Source organism: Ambystoma mexicanum, chromosome 2q (assembly GCF_040938575.1).
Source record: "Ambystoma mexicanum isolate Mex_15411 chromosome 2q, UKY_AmexF1_1, whole genome shotgun sequence".
In the NCBI taxonomy this organism is placed as follows: Eukaryota; Metazoa; Chordata; class Amphibia; order Caudata; family Ambystomatidae; genus Ambystoma; species Ambystoma mexicanum.
The window spans coordinates 6,007,422-6,028,850 of NC_090924.1; the positions used below are offsets into that span (position 1 = coordinate 6,007,422).

A 21,429-nucleotide genomic window follows, 5' to 3' on the forward strand; every position below is an offset into this window, starting at 1 on the left:
AAACTAGAAAATGACTGTGGTGATTTAGAATGTTTCTCAAAGGAGTTGATGGAGGAATAAGGAGAGGGGATAGTGTTTGGCGATATGGTATGACCAAAGAAAGAGATCTTATGGATAGGGAAGTGTCTCATAAATATATTTACCCTGGCTGATGAATCTTATAGGAGGGAGTTTTTGAACTGGTAGAGTTTTCGGTGCCTTTATAGGTATTTTTGACGGTGATGAAACACATATAATCTAAGGAAACAAACAAGATAAAGGAGAAGCAGAGTTACTAAAACGTATTTGAAGGGGTAGGGGAGGAATGACTGACTTGCGATCCAGTAGACATCTGAGGTTTCAGAGTCTCTGGAGCAGGAGGCAGGTGGTCTTTGGTACACCTCACTCTCTAAGTTGAGCGAGTCAGGAAAACGTTAATGACGGGCCCATTGTTAGCATGCTGGCCCCCTCGTGGGACCTCGTAATAGGGCAGTATGGGTTTAATGGCGCCGGCAGCTCTACCGGCACCGTTAAACCCATACCACCAGGGTCGTAATGAGGCCCCAAGTATTGTACCTGCGGTAGCGGTGACATTGAGGATTTACCTACATTTTTGCTTATTTGCACACAATTATTACATTTAAGAAGGAAGTGGATGAGAAGGTAGTTTATATGTAATAATATTCGATCTGTTTAGGAGGAAATGGTTTATGTTTTGTCCTGTGTCCTGTGCACATTTCGTAACTGATTTATGTAAGTACATTATTGCCTCCTTCAAACGTTTGGAAATAGTTTTGTAATCTAGCCTTATTAGCAAGATTGTATATAGGCGCACATAGCTTATTTTAAGTAATACAATTTTAATATTACCTGTTTCTAATCTGTTTCTAATCTGTTTTAATTATGGTTATGTTGTATTGAAAGTTTTTATTTGTAAATCGTGCCAGCTGAAATAAAGTTTTACTACTTCTAGATACGTTATTCATCCACTGGGCCTAGTAAGAATGTTGTCTAGTCCGCCCTTGTATCCCTCCCTTGCCTCGTTGCGCCTTGAAACACTTGTATATAGGCGTGCTATAAATAAAATATAATATCATATCACCAAAAAGGCTGTCATCCGTGTAAAAGTTTCGGACTTCTACATTTTATATATTGCTTCTTTCCTAGCGGGGACTATGATTATATGTGTCATTATAATATCATGTCCTATATTATGTACTCTCTCTCTCTCTACACAATTGCAGCTTCTGTTGAGATGCTTTAAGTCCTTTATTGGTGTCGAAACATATATGCCTCATACGAAAGGGTGGCTAATAACATGCTAATAACATGCTGCTCCAACATAGATTTCTCATGAAAGTTTCACAAGAAAGTTGTTATCATCCAAATCCTTCTAAAATTGTTGGCAAAATAAGTTAGGAGACTCAGTGTACCTCTTGTGCAGCCTCGCCCATGTGTACTGAATTCCTTTAAAGTTAAATGTGAACAGAAACTGACTGTCTACATGTATGGGTATAGAGAAGAATGTGGAGCAGAGAGCTACTAGAGCAAAGTGTATATTGCTATTATTGTAGCTTAATTCTGCACTACTCGAAATGATGCGATAACACAATGTACTGCTCTAAGATCCGGTACAAATCTGTAGGTGTTCCTACCAGGCTTTTTGACAATCCATTGTCAGTCCTACAGGAATTAGAGGTTGGGATGATTATGCAGGGTTCAAAATAGCAGGGAGCTATTTAGCTCCTGGTTATAGCCTACGAGAGCCTGGTTGGCTTGACACCAACAGCTACCAGGAGCTACATTTGCCTCCCAGGCCACCTTGTGGCATACAAATATACCTATGTGACATTAAATCTGTCTCTTTGGGAATGAGCATTAGGATACTTCGAGAAGCCAATCATGGCATAATCGCTCATCTAAAATACTCAAAATGTTATAGTTTGCATCTCTTACGGGAATTACATTTGCAGAATGTTAATCAATTTCTCCTGGTTCCACAGAGAAAGTTCCTGCTTACTAGGTGATGACAGATGCCCACAAGATGATTTTAGCTCCTCTGAATCTAATATTTGTTTTGCTCCAAGTTATGCCTTGCTCTGAAAGGGACTCCATATCAGGGGATATCTCCTCTTCGGCCTCGGGTTTCAGAGGGTACTTTGGATGTAAGCCAGTTTCTTGAAAGCTTCAATCTTCAGCTTAACTGGTTCTGTATTTTTGATCAAAGCCTACTTTAGCTAAGCAATAAGCCCCTCGCCGTCGAGGCATTACAGAGTCAGGTAATGCCCTGGGACATTTCCTAACTCGGTAATGCCCCCGCGGTGAGGGGTTTATTGCTATTTGTACTCTGGCCCATAAGACCGGGGTACTAAAAGTATTTTTCTTGTGTTCCAAAATGCACAGGCGTTTCGGAACAGAATTTTGTTTTTACAAAAATGGCCACCTGGGAAGGGAAAATTAAGTCTGTTTTCCCTTTCCATGCCGGCCATTGAAAAAAATAGAAAAAAGTAAACAAATAAAATGCCCGCCATGGAACCGGAAGAAGGGTCCCTTCTCTCTTTCCATGGTACCCAATAAAAAAGTAAAGAAAAAAATGCACTGGGTACATAAGTGGGGTTGGGAGGACGGGGAGGGGATTGTTTGAATTGGGGGGCAAGGGTGAGGAAATCACTTACCTTGATCCCTGGTGGCGGAAGATGGCAGCCTCCAGCCGTGTGGTGGCTCAGAGCTGGGATGAGTGGCTGAACCCCCCTACCGGAGACATGATTGAACATAGTGGGGAGAGGGATTCCCGGTCGGGTAAAGCCCTGGAGAGGGACAATCAGATTGATTGTTACAATCTGATTGACCCTCGCCCGGTACTAATATTATGAATGGACCAAAGAGATTCTGGTACAGCATCAATCACCCCTTGAAAATCAGGTAACCAATCTTCTGACACAGACACAATTGGTTTCTTGGGTTGAACCTGTAGAGTGGCTAAAACAGCTTCTGTGTTTTACCAGGGACACTCATGAATGCACACATCAAGTGTGCAATAGATAGTGCAATTCAGCTCGTACAATAGATCCCAACCAAGCATCCTAGGTTGACTGGGATGGAGGGGCTAAGAAGGAAACCATGCATGTCAGTGATTGGACCCAGAATAACCCTGATGTGTTCAATGATCATGCTTACTACAGGGCCATTCGATATCCCTATTGCATTCAAAGATTCAGACGATAACGGAACCTCAGGAAAGCACTCTGATCATACAGATGAGCTACAGGCACCAGCGTCTACTAAGCATTGAAAAATGTGCCTATCTACTTCACACTGAATATAGGGATCCTCCTGCTCTACAGCAATCAGGGGTTAGGCAGTGAGGTTATCTTTCATGCTGTACCAGAACATTTGATTTTCATTCAGAGGTTGAGGGGATTTATTTGGAACAAACCTTTGGGCATTAGTGTTAGGGAAATGGGCAGGAGAATTATCCGTGAGGACGGGGAGTGTTATTTCTATGTGGTCAGTAGGGGCATTCATTCTTCCAATGCCCCAATAGTTTGCAATAATTACATGCTATATGATCTATATATTCTCCTTGCTGTCACTTGCTGTCATTCTCCTCTGTGTCGTCCCTTATGATTTCCATTAAGGGCTCTGCATTCCCCTGCCCTCCCTCTGCTACCAAATCCTCCTTTGAATCCCCTTGTTACTGGTGCTTCCTGTCCTTGCAGGTTTTGCAATTGAATGATCTTTATCTTATTATAAACATTCACCTTAATGTGTTCCTGGCATATGGCATAATCATTGCCCAATGCAAACAATTCAGACAATGGCTTATTCTGCCCCTCTAATCTGATTGTTTTCAGATGTGCTTGTATTTTTGTCTGTATGCCAGAAACACATTAATTACCAATTGCTGCCTGGGCAGTTTCGTTAGTAATACCTGAGTGTTGCGTAAACACTATTTTTAATAGGTCTAAATAATCTGCTAGCGATTCACCTGTTTTACTTACTGTTCCTGATTTTTCCCCAATCAGTTTTACGGCGGCATGCCTCAGGCATAGCAGTTATCAATTGATTTTGAGCCTGATTCAATGCAGTCCCTGTGCTTGGTTCAGCTGCCTGCCAATGTGCATGCTGTGTTAGTCGCAGCCTAACTTAAAGAGGCATAACCACCCTCATGAGCTGATTCATGTCAACCCAAGCATGGTTGAAACACCAAATCAGTGCTTGAGTTTGTTCTAGAATATTGGGAAATTCTTTGACCTAGTTTCACAAATTCCTCAGATTCCAGGCGACATGAACTGTGAGCAGTTAATGCTTCTCACCCCCTGTAAGCCCCATGACCTGCCTAAGGAGTGTCTGGTAAACCGCGCTTTCCAATCATTACTGAGTGCCGCTACTCGTTATGGATAGAGTAGAATGGGGAGGTGAAATAGGTATCTGCACAAATGTGGGAGCTGCCACCGCTCCCGCAGCTGGTGAAATAGGGCCTTCACTGCTCATTGTGTTATGGCTGTTGGTACTGACGCCAGTGTCACAGGAGGTGCCGGTACAGTCATTGGGAGGGGTACGGTTGGAAGTTAGTGTGCGCACATTAGTGAAAAAGTCTATCAAATCTTCAGCCGTTTGTTAGGGAGAATTCTCTCTTTAGGCTGAATTTCCTAACCTAGTGAGTCCCCCAGCAGCTTTGATGGATTTCTGGAGTTTGTTTTTTTCTCCTGCCAAGAGTGAGACTCTTTTTCTCCCACTCTTGGACATGATTTATGGTGTTCCTTTGACTGTTAATGTGCTTTATGGGCTATGGGGTCCTTTACTCCATAGGGTCTCATGTGTTTTTACTATGTGTGTTACACAGCACCTTTCGTGCAGTAACACAGGGGTGTCATAGTGACACCCCACCATAGACTCCATACCCTGGGACTGACTACTGTCTCCCAGGGCATGTAAAGTCACCATTGGCTTTACTAGTCCCAAATTATTAACAGAAACCAGTACAAACCATCATATTGTGGACGTACTGGTCGGGGCAATTCGATTGCCCCGGGGTCTGTTAGTCGAGGGGGCACGTCTCCGTCCCCCCTGATCGAGTTTTGGCTGGTGGCAGTGGAAACTACTTTCTATATTCGACCGCAAATATTTCCCTATGGGATTTTTCCCATTGTTTGAGGCTACCAACTTTAATTATTTAATTCTCATAGCCTCGAACATACCGCCGGTTTATTTAATTAATATTAATTCGCCGGTTGGTATTTTTTGCCAGGACTCGATTCTAAAATGGCATTTGTGTTCTCTTCTGTGACTCCAGCCCAAGTCGAGCCCTTTGTTCCACTTTTTGCCAGGCTTCTCCACAGAAGCCTCCAAAAGTGGTGCCACTCTGTCTGGGTACCACAGAGGGTGTGGGAGGGGGTTTAGGCACCCTGGACTGAGTTACCTTGGTAACTCAAGTCGCACTCTTGTGTGATTGGCCCAAGTGGTGAGCCGGCCGGCTCACCACTAAGCATATTTGATTGACAGCTAGGCTGAGTGAACGGGGGTATGCTGCATAAAAGCAGGGCTTTGGGGACTGGAACTTCAGAAGTCGCCACAGGACCTGAGAATCCGACGAGAGAGAAGCTGAGCCGACCTACCACGATGACACCACCGGTGGAGCCCTGCGAAACCGACTCACCACTTCCCGACGACAGAGAAGATCTCCCGGCTGGAGAGGCTACTTCCCCTGACTGGTGGGCACAACCAGTTTACCTTCTTTCTTCGCACCCCAGACCGGTTTGTGGTCGAACTACCCGTGCCAAGCACCCCGGCGGCCGGATAGCCACTCACCACTGAACCGCGAATCAACGGACCGCTCCTTGTACCTGAGAAACTCCGCGGCTGGTTTCTTCCCTGGCAGTGCAACAGACTCCTGTCTTCCTCCACGACGAGATCCTCTCTTCCCCCGGACGAAGCACCGACTTGCATCCGCTGCCAGGAACAACTGCCCCGCTGGAGTGTTCTCACCACCTTAAGGTACCGTGTCCGCCAGGCCTCCCTTTCTAAAGATTGCTACAAGGTAATAATAACCCCTTAACCTTCTGGACTTACTTAAGACTTGTCTAATATTCTTTTAAGGGAGTGTATATCTTTTAGTGACCGTGTGTTTGAATTGCTTACTATTAGTGCCTGTGTGTTTTTCTAAATGTGGTTTTAAATAAATAATTATATCTCTTTTACACAAAGCCCTGGTCAGTGCTTACTTGTTCTATTGTGTCCTCTTGACCTTTTGTGAATACTCTGTATACTGCCTAACTCTTCTTGAGGGAAGTCTGACTTCTCAGCCACAGCTACCAAGTGAATCTGTGTGGTACAGACTGCTACCAAGTGGGTTTACTGCCAAACACCTGTAGTATTAAATCTTTTGCAGTGGTCCCAGAGGGAACTGCACAGGTTTCTGCCTAACACTATTCTTCAAATAAACACTGACTCAAGGTTTCTGAATAAAAGAATATACATTTATTTACACATCATTTGTAAAACAGTTCACTAAAGTAAAGCAGCAGAAAATCACAATCTTAATATACTACACAACACCCAATGAATTCTGGACAAGTTAAGCTCAAAATGAAGTGTGAGCAAAATGGCACTCCAGCAATTTAAAAGGGAGGGAAAGGCAAGGTTATACAAAATTAAGCATCACCAACAAGTAAGTAGGCAGGGCAATCTAGAAAAGGCTTACTACAATGAGGATTCAAATCAATTGGCCTGGGCCAATGTTAATGGTGGTTCAGAGTCTTTTCAGAGGATCACACAGTTCAGAGTAGTTTGCAGTTAAGTCTTTGCCAAGAGTTTGAAACGAAGTTACTTAAAAGAGTAGAGAAGGACAAACCCTCGGATTGACGAAAGATTTAACACACTTTCACCGCGGTCGGACTGAACGAACAACCAGGTTTGCACAGTACCTTAGAAGAAGAGGCAGAAGTTCCTGGCAGATACTGCAGGCTCATGGTTCCTGAAGCGACTGTCCGACTGACACGAAGAAGGAAGACTGGAGGGTCCTGCACTGCCCAGGGAAGAAACCAGCAGCAGAGCAAAGCAACGAATAAAGGGTGCACTCCTTAAAACCCAAATAGGGTCCAGTCCTCCTGGCTATCCGGTTCACTGCAGCTGTGCACAGCAAATTCGACCAGTGGAGGGAGGCCCTGCTTGGTGTTTGGCGAACTGGTTGGTCCCACCAGCTCAAGGGAAGAAGATTCCTTTCAGATCTTCTCTGTCATCGAAGTTTGGAGATTCAGACCCGCAGCAGGGCTTTACCGGGAGGTTCAGTCGTGGTAGTGGACCTCTTCCTTCAGCTTCTCTTCGGTTCTCTTGATGCAGTGGCGACTCTGCCTTCCAAGTCCCAGAGACCTGCTTTATATGCAGTTTTCCCCCATTCACACAGCCTGGCTGCTAATCACACAGCAGGGTGGCTGTTCTAGCGGGACAGTCACCACAGCCAATCATACAGAGTGCGATATGGGTCTCCAAGGAGACCCTGTGCAGGGAGTCTCAAACCCCTCCATCACATCCTGTCCCCCTCAGACATTCAGGCGCCTAAGGAGGTTTTCTCTGCAGAAGCCCGCCAAAGGACGGCCAACAAAGGAACCAAACCTGGTTTGGCGCGCAGAGTAAACACGAGAAAGACCTTCACAAAAAGAAATGGCAAATACACCCAGCCGGAACCAAATAAAAGTAAATGTGGTAGGGAAAAATGGTAGATACCACTGCCCACCAGCCAAATCTTAAAGAAAGGGGAACAAAATAATGTTCAATGAGAGACAGACAAAAAGGCATAATTGAATCTTTCTACCAAGCCATCAGTTTGGGGATGGTACACAGAAGTTTGCAAAGTGGTAATATGGAGTAGCTCTTTGACTTCTGCCATAAGCTTACTCATGAAATTCGAGCCCTGGTCAGTTAGTATTTCCTTGGAAAAGCCAACCCTTTGAAAATATGGTAGGAGGTGTTTAAGGATTTGCTGTGTGGTATTATTTTGCATTGGGAATGCTTCGGGATATTGGGTCGCATAGTCCACGATCACATATTTGTTGCCTAGTCTGGATGTTTCTAGGGGTCCAATTATGTCCATTCATATTCTTGAAAAAGGGACTTCTATGATTGGCAACGGGTTCAGATGGGGCTGGTAATGGGATGTGCATGCTGGTCTTTTGACATATTTTGCATGTTCGGATAAAGGTCTTTATATCAGCGTGAATACCTGGCCAGTAAAACTTTCTACTAATATGTGCCTGGGTTTTAAATTGTCCTAAGTGCCCCGTGTCAGATGGGAATGCGCAATCTCCAGTACAATCTTTTGGTGGCTCTTGGGTATTACCATCTGCATCTTTACTAAGCCTTCCGTAGATATCTCTCTTCTATAAAGTAACCCTTGTTTTAGGAAGAAAAATGGGCTTCCTTTCTTTATACCTTCTCCTTCCGGAGTAGCTTGTAGAAAAGCTTCAGCGAAACCTGGATCATTTCGCTGAGCGAAGGCTAGGTCGGGATAGATGGTAGGCTCTTCACCCTTTCTTTCTGCGATGTTACAAGGTTTATCAGCTTCCCTAAAGCCTAAAGTACCTCTATGTGTTTCGTCTGGTTCACTTTCTTTAAACTGAGGAAATACAGCCCTTTCCAAAATTCCTTGAGCAATTTGATCTCCACGACGTACTTCAAATGGGATCTGACCATTGCCAAACCTATTGCCAATCCTTACCGATAAGTTACAAAATAGTGTTGGATAATGTTCACCAGAATAGAAAGAAGTGTTTACAAAATGATAAGTCAGGATGGTATATCGGGGGTCTCCCTTCCCCACGTTGTTAGCACGCAACAAGGCAGGACGCTCGAGCACAGCACACTCCTGGGCTTCTCTAGCACAAGCTTACAGTTTGTTTCTAAAATATTAGGGCCTTCTGCGGCCAAGTCTCTTTTACACCAAGTCTCTTGCCTCAAAAGGCCTGATGTGCTATAAACAACAAAACAAAAGTTCCTTTCAGTAATCTTCCCATTGGGTGATTTTCCTTCACCCGTGGATCCCCCTCAACCGGGCTCTGATCCTTTTGCAACGTTGGCCTCCCTCAGTCGGGTTCACTTTTGCCAGTTTCACACAGTTCACTTATTCGTAATACCTTGCAGGATTCACTTCCCTTAGCTTTTTCTAGCCCCTAGTCAGGCTTTCTCCTATAAACCCCCAGTTAGGCTTTCCACATGTATCATTCATATGGCGTTTCCCTTTCGATTGTACAGGGGATTTGGCTCAACCCTTGTATGACCACTTTAACTCTCTATGCCAGCCTTTTCTACGCCCTCTTGTTAGTATAATGTTCAAAAGCAAAGGGGACCAGTCAGAGTCTGCAGCTGGTCTTTCACTGGGTTTTAAAGGTTCAGTAGCACACAAGTTCTTTGTTCCTAACAAGTTGCCGTTTGCAACCTTAGCTCAACACCGTCTGGTTTACTATCGGTTCTCCCTCCGATTCAATGGCTGTGCTGACCTCCTTGTCGTTTCTTGTCTCTGGAGTCAAGGACAGTACCACGGTAGGAAGCGCACCTCCCCACCTCGGTTATCAGTGAGGGGTCGTCCTGTGCACTGTTGACATCTGTTATACCACACGTCAGCTGTAGTTCTCTGTTTTATGATTCCTTTCACTGAGACTTTGCGGGTTTGGGTCAAAAAGGTCAAGGGTACTTCCCTCCTTGTTGTCCTTTTCAGTCTCACTGCCTTTCTTCTCCATTTGAACTGTAGTCCTGGAATATCTGCTTTCTCGTGCGTTTGTCCTTGCTCAATGTGTGCTCTCAGGCTCCACCTTTTATCCCTGTGGGAAAGAGAAACGGCTGTCAGGTTTGTGTAGTTATTGTTAATTGCCTGACTCTTCCTGACCCTTGTGTTGGGACACGTCAGGTAAAAGGCTTTGGTGTTAGTCCATTGTCTTTCACAGTGTAAGAAAGTGTTTGTGTCAGAATAGGGGGATAGAGCTTCTAAGTATCCTACGGGGTAGGATGGGGAAAAGGTATCATAAGGAAGGGGGTACTGCGTCTCACCTGTCGGTGTCCCACTTCCACTCCCCGAACCCTCATCCAGGTGATTCTCCCAACTGGTCCACCCCCAGGAACTAGATCCAATAGCAATGGCCGTGTCCTGCCCACCTGGATGACAGATCTCCTGGGACTATCAGCTGAGACACCTTCAGGTTTCTCATAGGAGAAGAAAAAAAACAAAAACCAAGGAGGTTTGATCGATTGCCGGCTGGCTGGGCTGAACAGTGAGTGCTGCAGGCTCGGGAAAGGAGTGCCTGGTACAGGCGCGGGAGACAGGAGCTAGTCGCAAGGCTTGTTGTAGTCATAAAAGGCAGAAAATTGTGGGAGTGAGAGAGAGAGAGAGAGCAGAATCGTCAGACACTAGGATTTTGTTGAGTATAGGTGACAAAATAAAAGAAAGAAATAATTAATTAGGGCACCCCATACTCTAATTAGTGAAATCTCAAATTATTTACAAGAGCAAGAACCCATTTGGTTTTGAGGTACGGAAAGACAAATGTGTTTGCCCGTGCGCAAATGGTAATTTGTTGAGAAAGGGTCTGAAGGAGTGCTAAAATCTGTCAGTTACACTTCCAAGGTTTCGCCTTGACAATGCAGGTTTTCTGCCAAATTTGCTAATAAGTAGCAAGCTTTACTTAACGGAAAGAGATATCACTGCCTTGAGTGGGGTTATCGAGGGAAGTTTTAAAGTGTGACAATAGAACTGTGAATGTCAATGCTGTGTTTCTGCAAGGTGCATACTCTGACTTTTTGTCTCTGAAAGCGTGCATGGCTGAATCTATTGATGTTTGTTGAATCTAGATTCATTTTTATTCCAATGCAAAGTATTTTCCTGTTTATTGCATATGTCAATGAGAGTGTAACATTTATGCTTCCCTGTTGCATGTTTTTCTTTGATTCTGCTGAATTGGTATAAAGGTGCATAGGGGCAGATTTGTGAAAGCCTTGTGATGGTTTGTTATTATGTTGCTTATTCCGTCTACAACATATAGTGTGAGGTATGGTGTAGTCAGAACAGTCAGTGTGAATATCTAGTGTGCCTAATTCAGTATAAAGCCTGGTAAGTCACTAGCCAAGGATCCATGAACTGGGGAGTTTCCTCTCAGGGAATTATTAGGGGGCACAAGGACAAGCCAACCTAAAATAGAAGACTGGGTTTCAGATAGGGGTTTGCTCACAAGATATGAGAGAACTCAATTTAGGAAAAGAAATATTAAGAGCTATGGCTTATTTGGCGATGTATACATGTGATAACCATGCAAAAAAATATTTAACAATTTTGCACCAGGGTATATCTCTGATGGATCTATGATTGAACTCCTGTGGTACTTAAGATATAACTTCCTCATGTTTATCGTCCTATTGTGTGTACACCCCAAACCCCTACTGCATACTCTGTCTATGCTTTGAACAACTGCAAAGCAGGCTGGACTGTAATTTTCTGCATGTGAGCTGTTTAATTGTTTCTCTCTAACGTAGGTACAAGCTGGACGTTCTTCAGAAAGGTGTTCACCTATTCCAGTCTGTTATATCCTAAAACGTCTGAAGACTTTGTATTTGGTGTGATTTTGATTTGTGGCAAATTATTAAATGCCAATATCTTTATTTAAATTCAAAAAACGTAATTGAAAATGTAATGAGGCAGGATTAAACAATCCTCCAGCAAATTTTAAACATCAATCAGCATTTTAAGATGTCTTACTCTCCCAGGTTACACCTGAATGTTTGACTTTCCGTCTCTTACAGTTCTTTTATTTCTTCTATTACAGACTATTATTAGTATTCTGTGGTGTCACAGGTTATATAATGTCAAGTAAAAAAGTAATGATGTTCAACTCTAGCTTCCTTCCTGTTATCTCTTGCAAATTAATGAACAAGACCTGCCTATCATTGTGTATTTAATGAGTTTGAATTGCATGGCATCGTCTTACCTTCTCATGGTCAATCAGATCCCCCTGTTTTCGGATGTTCTTCTTTGCAAGGTAGATTGCTGAAAGTGACCAAATGTCAGAGTTATTGTAAATGAATGCAGGAGTAGTCAGACCCAAACCGAATACGGAGGATACACTTTGTTCCATAGAATGGTTTGGTATGGTTTTTAAAAACATGCATTTCTCGCTGTCATTCTGAATACTTCACCTACTCGCCTGAACCGCCTGGGCCTGAAAAATTGTTACAAAGCTGCCATGAGCAAAGAACTCTGTCACTACAAGCAGACAGATGCTCAGCAGCACCATACAGAAAATTCCCTACAAGCATTTGTTACATTTGGAATCAACATGCAGTGTACAATAAAGAGTCTGTCTAGCACCCAACATTTTGGCATGCCTTCTAAAGTTGTTTTTAGGACTAACTAGACAACAATATAGCAATATGGCACCAATCTGGCAAAATTATATCTAACACAGAGGATAATTTTTAGACATTAATGACACACTCAGCGCAAGCACTCAGCGCAAGCAGGGTATGCTTTTTTTATCACACAGTTCCCTTGGTGAAAATAAATGCAGAACAACTCTTCACCCATCAGGCAGATATTTAAACCTTCACCCTCACACACATCTATGGCATTGCACACGGAATGACACCCCAGGAAGTGACAGCACAAGACTTTATACTTTGATAAACACTGCACAATGTGACATCAATCAAAATGTGCCTATGATGGTAAACAGGAAGAGACATCGAAGATGTACAAAAAAATAGGATCAAAAAATGAAAAGCCACTAAAGCAGACAAACTATTTTAGTACCAATGTGCAAAAGAAAATTGTTGCTGTATTAGTCCAGTTTGAAAAAAAAAATGTTGATTTTCATACCTTTTATTGGAAAGCATTGTGCTGCAATGGAATACGCATTAGCTTTAAAAAGTCCCAAAGACCTTTTTGATTAGATGTTTACATGCTGTTTTTTATTAACGGACCATATTTTACTTGGCTGCTCCCTTGATATGTCATACTTGGGGTCGTGATATGACACTGGTGCACACAGTAAAACCAACAGAGTATCTGCATATAGTAACTGAGTCACATACGGCAGTTTCTGTATCTCACATCCTCACGCACCGGCTATAGTCATCATATGTGAAGTACAGCTGAAGATTCTGCCACAATATGCTAAATGTAGCTTCTTACATGCATGTACTGCCATCTTATTTCAGTTATAGTTATAGTCATTATCATGAAGTGTACACAAGATTAGTTTAGTTGCAGAACACAGTGGTTTATTTAACAGGGATGGATGACATTCAGGAAGCTCAGGATCGAACAAATAATTACAATAACTAGGCATAAGATGGGATAACTAAACAAAGGCTTAGGTTCAAGTGGGTCAATTGCCCTCATTACGAATTCAGCGTTAATTCCACCAGACAGATAACCTTTACCAGTGTGGTGCCCATCGGAATTACCGCCACATTATAGGTTGACAGGAGTGCCCACAAGCCATTGGCGGTAAATGTAATTACCTAAGAAAATGAAGTTTGAATGGTAAATCTACCAATTCTTGGCAGAATTACTGTTACCACAGACCAAATCATCACAAATATGCACGTGACCCCATGCAATTATGAAACGCACCCATGTGTGCAGGAAATAGGCAAAAACCAAAGTGAAGCCCCTACGCAAACACATTTGAAAGCCATTTCTGCAAGGAAACTGCCAATGAGTTTAGGCATATCGCAGACCCCAAACCCAATTTGAGTGAGCACTGTTCATTGCCAATCAACCAACCAAGGCCATGACCCACGGCCACTCAACTGCTCAATTCACACATGACACCCATTCCTCGCATCCTGTCTGTGCTACTGAGGCCATTTCTGGTTGAGATTATGAACAACTTCTGCAGTACCGATAACAACTGTTAAGACACATGTGTCTGGGATAAACAACCATCATAGTACCTGACTGTCTTGCTAGCCCATGTACATGTATGCATGATGACTGACAGCATATCATTGTCCGTCCAACTGGTTCACAGTCAACTCCGAGAGAAGATGCAGGGCCATCCACATCCCAGTGATCATCCGCTGCAGGAAACACCTCTACCTTCAGCCCTGCATTGCTCAGCCATGGCAAGAGCTGGAAGATGAGCAGGAATGACACACCTGGCACAGGGTCCAGCAGCAGCTAGGAAGCTGTGGCAAACAGACACACTGCAACCCTTCCCACAAGTGTGAAAACTGGCCCCCCTACCAGCAGTGCACATGCCACTATTAGCATATCACCTGACAGCAGTACAGCTGACACTGCTGCAGGTGCTGCACCCCCGAAAGCTGCAGCCCACACTCCGCATCTGGCTCATGTGGAGATAGTTGAGGAGTCAAAGGCCATCACTGCCTCCCATGTGTTGACACACGTGCCCACCCAACCTTCCCCTGACTCCCTGTCTTCACCTGAGTCACTGATCCAATGCCATCAGCAGCAGGACACAGACACAGGGGGCGATGATGATGGTATTAGACCAGTGGATGCAGATAATCAGGGTTTCAGGTCCCCTTTCTTCAGCCCCAGCCCTGTCCAAAGCTCTAAATGTTTTCCACAGCATTCACTTAATGCCATCTGGAGGAGGCTGGACAGAATCAAACTGCATCAGGTGCAGACACAGGATATTACAGAAAGGAAGTACAGCATCTGCAAGCAATGCAACACTCTGTGCAGTCTCATCTCGCAGCATTGCCAGGTTCATGGACCAGCAGTGCCCGCAATTCCCAATGGCAAGTGCTGCCATTTCTGTTGTGGTCCAGAGGGTGAGGGAGCTCACAGAGGGCATATCTGCATTTCCAGAACCCATGTGCAACACCATCCTCCTGACCCTCCAACACATCCAAGCACAGGAGTTATAGCCATCCCCCTCTGTCAGCCCCACAGAGAGCTTATTGACTGGGAGCCCATGTCACACCTTCATGAGGAACACCCAGAACAGCCTGCCATGCCCAAGAGGGCACGCAACTGACACCTTTTGTCAATGGACTATTTTACGGGCACAAGTGAGGTGGGAGGGCATGGGTGTTGGGGTTTGGTAGAGGTGGGAGGGCTTGGGTGTTTTTCACAATTATTAATAAATCACATGCACACTTGAAAACATTCAAGGGCAATGCTTTTTGAGTGAGGGTGGACTATTTAGTATGTGGCTATGTTCAAATAAGTGAAGCAGGCCCTAAGAAATGTGTCAAAAAAATGATTTATGAGTTCATGGCGCACAAGATGCCCATCAATGCCTTTCTCAATGCTCACTGTGGGGCAGCTCTTCATCTGCATTAAGTGCATCATTGTCCTCTGGGGAAAGCATGTGGCCATCAGGGTGTAGCGGGGCATGTTGCCTGATGCACATGTTGTACAGCATGGCAGAGACAACAAAGATTTTCCTAACCTTCTCTGTATATCACAGCCCCTCCGGTCAGGTGCAGAGACCAGAAACGTCCCTTCAGGACGCCAAAGCTCTGCTCAATGCACAGCCTTGTCCTGACTTGTATCTCATTGTAGGCTACCTACTGTGGTGTATGTGTATTGCACACAGGTGTCCTCAGCCAAGGAATCTGGGGGTATCCAAAGTCACCTGCAAGGGCAAAGGTTACAGGTGTCAGTAACAGTAACAGTGAAAAGGGGATGGGTGGCATTTTTCACGGCATGTTAATGGACAATCTCTTGATGCAGTTAGGGCAAATTGTTGGGCAACATGGTTATGCATCCTTTGGCGGGTCAGAAGAAGGATCTGGACACTGAAGAAATTTCTACTGGTTATTCATTAAATAATAAGAATAAGGCCTATCTTTCCCTATTGCTATGTGGGTGTTCTCTGCCTATAACATAACTAAGGTGCTCGTTAGTCGTAAGCAAGTCTCAAATTAATCAGTCCACTGTCCAAAACTAGTGCTAACTCACCCTACCACTATTCTGGCCAACTTAAATAAGGTCAGGAGAATGTCTCCTTTCTCCTTATTATATTATGGCAATGTCTTTTTAGTAGGCTATTCATAAATAGTCTCTTGTATCAGTTCGTGCCACTGTTTTACAACCTCTTTGCATTTCCTTCCTCTTTAAGGATAGTTTTTCAATATCCTCTTACTTTTCTCAGATTCACATTGTTATATCCTTTTGAGCTTGGTATCATATAACTTCTTAGCTGTAGAGTGCTTCCTTGGGTCTTACGGGTCCCCCTCTCCTTGGTTGTTTTACGCTGAGAATCTTTTCCCTTAATTGGTTCGTTTGCTTTTCTCCCCATTCATAGAATTCTCTTTCTGATATTCTCCAGTCTTTACTTCTTGACTTATGCAGTGTTTGCCCCACTTCCCATGGTATTTGTGCCCTTGTTGTAGAGCTCTCTCTTTCAGGTTAAGTAGGGATTCTCTTTCTCACATTAACACAGTTCCACTTTATCGCCTTTAAATTTAATGTTGCATCAATTTCACTGGGGTGAGTTTCTCCTGCTTCATAACGATCCCCTGATGGGCTCCCGGTTCTCCTTTTATTTCTGAGTCTGCTGGGGAACGTCACTGGGGCCTGCACTGGCTCGGGTTCTCTTAGTTTTCTCTAGGTCTCTGTCTTCTAAACTCCACTGGCATCCTTCTCTCTCCCAGGGACCCGATATGGCTGTGGGTAAGCGGTTGTCTAGTTGGATGTCTACTAGCCCAGTACAAAACCCAGTGATGTACCCAGGCATTGTCTTCACATTGTGGGTTTTTGGGCTTCCAAAAACAATTCCCACAGAATCCATAGTGGTGGCTCCAAGTGGCCGAAACTTTGCAGACTTGGCACTAGCTTTATGTCTCTACCAGAAGCAAAAAGTGAAGCAGAGAAGGATCTTTCACAAAACAGTCCACTGGCCCTGGATCCTGATGCCAGGATTGGGGCCCTCCGTCATGTAATCACCTTTATGTTATTGGGTCCTGGTCTACAGGACATCTCAACTGCTGGCTAACCCTGCCATAGCCTCCCTTGCCACTCAGTGAAGTTATACCACCTCATACCTTCTTCTACCTCTTGCAACTGCCCCCTGCCCAACCTGGATTCCTACAACCTCCATAATCATTCTGACTAGAAGGGGTGAGTGTTCACTGCCTTCACCTCAGATTTTGTAATTCTATCCCCTCTTCTGGTTTTCTCTCTCCTCCTCCTTGATGGTAATGAGTTTCACTTCCTAACCTTCTCTGTATAATTCCCTTTCGATCTATGGTAAAATACTTTACGTCAACATCCTCAAAAAACCTCTCTCCAGATCGTATAGCCCTCTCCTCTAACCTCCTCATTATGACTCTCTGCAGATATTATAACTCTCCTCCAATGTCCCAATATAACAGGGAAGAATTGACTTCTGCCCTGCCGGAGTACAAGTATGAGTAGAGGCTAAAGCGCCCACTCAGCACTCACACTTCTACAAACCAAGAGCTGACACAGCCATAACGGTAAAGTATACACAGTTGAAAAATATACCTCCTTCACCTTGTGTGGTAATGTGAGCAGAGTGAAGGCAATACTCTCAAGAGTGATGTGAATGTCATTCAGTAGCGACCCAAAGAGCGAAGTATAACTGTCCAAACTAAAGACATGTCCAATCCAGGTTTTATAAAAAATATATACTTTTATCAAACACACCATATTCAACAAAAACTAGATAGAAAACACTACACAAAACCCAACCCTGAGGAAAGAGGTGAAAGGTAAGTAACAGCCACAATGTTCTTGAAAAGGATATGTTCTTGGCTGCAAAGGGGATATGTTCTTGGGTGCAAAAGTTATAAAAGTGATTTAAATAGTCTCTGAGGTACCAAAATAAACCGAGGGGGTAGTTGGCAGTCAATAGTACCTTTTACGTTTCATGTCGCTTTGACAGTGTTGAACCAGGCTTCGAGTAGTTGTGCAAGCATTTCAAGTCACTTTCCAGTGCAGCAATTCATGATAATCCAAACGGCGAGCTGGCATAGGGCTAGGGTGAATGGGGTGCTCAGAGAGGTTAGAAGACAGCGTTTGAGAATGCAGGTTGGAGCGCTCACCAGAAACTGAGCGTGTACGAACAGGTTCGAGTCTGGGTTGCAATCTCTGGGTAGGGTCAGTGAGTGACGCTCCTGAGGTTCGAGTCAGGAGATGGCGACCATTGAAAATAGGTGATCCTGATGCTCTGGTGAGCGGGTTGAAGGAGTGGAAGGTTGAGGTTGAGCCGGGGCAAGTCATTTCTGTATCTGCTTGCTCGAGTTGACAGTGACAGTCCAGCAGTTCGAATCGTGGTCTAGTGATAAGCAGTGGATCCGAGCAGGTGACATGCTCCGTGAGGCACAATCCGGTGTCAAGCTGATTTGAGGTGCAAGCGTGCTGGTTTTAAGAATTTGGAAGAGTGCCAAAGACAGCACCGGCAGGCCGTGTAGTTGGAGATGCCATGAACCTGATTTGAAAACAGTTTGACTGATTAAATGCTGTGAAAACAGGTACCCTGGCTGTCTTGGCTCTGAGGGTGCTATGAATCCCAGACTGGCACACAACTGAAGGTTTCCTTCAACATGGTGAGGTCCTGGGTACTGCTGCAGCTAGCAGAGAGGCAGGTCTAGTCCCAACAGAAGTTCACCCCCACTGGTCTCTGTGGATGGTTAAGGGACAGAGCTTCCCTCTGCTTTGGACTCTGTCTTCACCTCACTGGCAGAGGACTTTGGAAAGATCAACTCTCCCAACAAAAGTCCAATGAATTCTTACTCAGGTTTTTGTGCAAGTGTGAATCAATGAAGGAGCGGGAGACCCCTTCTTTTAAAGCCAGAAGCCCAGGGATTAATAGACTAATGCTAGCCTGCTTTAGGGGTCAAATCCCTGTTCTTAAAGCAAGAAGACTTCTGACATCACACCCAAAGTGTGTTGTGCTACAGGAAGTGAAGTGAACAGGAAGGAAAAGTGAGGCATAGAAAAACAAGATGATGGAACTTTCTTCCGGCTGTAAAGAACTCCCTCTAACCCCTACACTAACCTTGCCCCCTTCCCTTCTCAAAAGCCTTTGGATATGCAGCACATTGGTATGAGGCTACTCCTTTTGTGAATGGGTGTACACTTTGATTCCTGTTCCCCTAACAGCTTCCTGCGGAGTGACTGTCTCTCAGGGGAGGAAATTACCTGCCAGCACAAGTGAACGAAGTGAAGCAATCCCCAGGATACCTTCCTGCTAGCAAGAGGAAGGCCCAGCCTGTCTGGGAAAAATACACAACCCTTTCTCAGTTGAGCTGGGCTCAGAGGACTGACACATTTAATACCAAATTGGTGTGGCTTGTAATAGATATGAGAATGAAGATTACCCCTGCTAGCTGCGCAGGGAGTATTAATTCTATTAAAGACTAAGGAGGCGAGCATTATGCTTCATCTTCATGTATTCTACTCTTCAGCAGTTCAACAAAGCACATATAGCAACTGTGAAAAGTGTTAGAAAAAACTTTTCTCTTTTTTAAAACTACAACCCCCATGAGTCTCTGTAGTCCATGCTCCTTCTACCAGTCACAACCCACTTCCTGTGCTTGGACTCCTCCTCTGCTTTTACTTGCTCTGACAGTCTCTCATAGTATTTAACTTGTCCTTGCCAACGTAGCAAAGGTCCTCCTGAACTTCTAAACTCAACTGCCGGTGCACTCCCGGACTCCTGTCGCTCTCGGCTACGATACTGCTTTCAGTTATTCTTCTGGTCTTCTCCTATGCGAAAAAATAACAATAGGGGATATTAGGGTGGTGTGTACGAATGTACTTGTTCATATAATGCAATGACATTTTATACTAGTACAGAAACTTGGGTGGGAATTTAATGCTCGCCTCCTTAGTCCTTATTACAATTAATACTCCCTGCGCAGCTAGCAGGGGTAATCTTTATTCTATGACAAGACTGGAGGCGAGCATTATGTTTGTTCAAAGCTTCCCCATCACCGTATTAGCTAAACTCTCAGCTGGCCTAAAATAAAATTCTTTAAACGTTTGCTCGCTTGACCAATCTGCGGCTAGCATTATCTCGCTCAAAGGCACTCCCGCTCTTGCGGCTGACGAGGCCATTGCTCCTCTCACTGAATGAGCTCCATACATGTCCACATTCACACCTGCTGCCTGCATGATCTCCTTAACCCATCTTGCGATGGTGGCTGACGTAACTGCGTGAAAGGGCTTTCTGCGCGCTATTAATAACTGAGTGGTATTCGCTGCTCTGTTCTCAGCGGTTTTATTCTCATACTCCTTAATGCATCGTGCTACGCACCATTTTGAGTTGTTCGGGAAATAAGGATAGTGCACTGTAGATATTCCTGTCTTGGTCCTTCTGACTATAGAGAATGTAACAACCTCAGGCCCGAAGAACCGTCTATTAATCTCTAGTGCTCTTACGTCCGATACTCTTTTGCAAGAAACCAAACATAGTAACATAGCTTGCTTGCCTTATAACTGCTTGAGCGATAGGAACCTATCCGCCGGCCAACTTGATAGTAAATGTAATACTGTAGCTACCTCCCAGGTTGTCTTATACCTGGGCTCTGGAGGTACTTTAAATCTTGCACCTCTTATGAGCCTCACCACTGCAGGATGTTCTCCTGCTGGGACGTTATCTATTGGCATGTGACCGGCTGAAATTGCCGATCTGTACACTCCTATCGTACGAAAAGCTTTCTCGTTCTGCAATAGGTTTGCTAGGAAGTTCAGAATTTCCACTACAGGTGCAGAAACGGGATGAACACTTCTGTTCTTACACCAGCTTGTCCATTTCGCCCAAGCTGCGTCATAGCTCCTCCTAGTGGATGGAGCCCAGGATTCCGCGATGAGCTGTGCAGCCTGTTCTGAAATTCCCGGCAGCGCCCAACGCTTCCTGATATCCTGCACTCGACTAGCGGGAGTGTCCCTCTCACTCTCAGAGGATGACACGACCCAGCTGGGTCCGTGAGGAGTGCCTCTCCTTCGGGGAGAACTCTGGGGATGTCCGTCACTAGCTCCATTAAGGTGGGAAACCACCCTTGAGACTTCCATAACGGTGCTATCAATACTAGCTCCGCACTCTCCCTCCGACATTTTGCTAGCACTCTGCTCAACATCACGAAGGGAGGAAAAGCGTAGGGCGGGCCTCCTGTCCACTCTTGAAGGAACGCGTTGGTTCCTAGAGCTCCCGGATCTAACCTCCAACTGTAATAGCGGCTCTTCTGAGCATTGAGCCGGGAGGCGAAAAGGTCTATCTGCAACGGTCCCCATCTCGTGTTCAGCCTCTGAAACACCGCTGGATCCAGTTTCCAATCGCTGGAGTCCATCAGGTAGCGAGAGTTCCAATCCACTACTGCGTTCAGTGACCCAGGCAGGTACTCTGCCGTCACCGACGTCCCTGATTGTAGGCAGAAATGCCACAGGTCTTTTGCTAGCTCCGCTAACATCTTGGACCTTGTCCCGCCTAAGTGGTTGATGTATCGCACTGCTGATATGTTGTC

At 44.7% G+C, this 21,429-nt stretch overlaps 1 protein-coding gene across 1 annotated transcript in view; it reads right to left on the reverse strand.

Moving 5' to 3' along the window:
* The window catches only part of RGS11 (regulator of G protein signaling 11), a 4,320,935-nt gene that overhangs the window by 2,981,003 nt on the left and 1,318,503 nt on the right, over positions 1-21,429 (reverse strand). Inside the window, exon 6 of the mRNA XM_069646770.1 lies at positions 11,949-12,007. Coding sequence (XP_069502871.1) covers positions 11,949-12,007 — 59 coding nt within the window. The remainder of the gene's footprint in view (positions 1-11,948; positions 12,008-21,429) is intronic.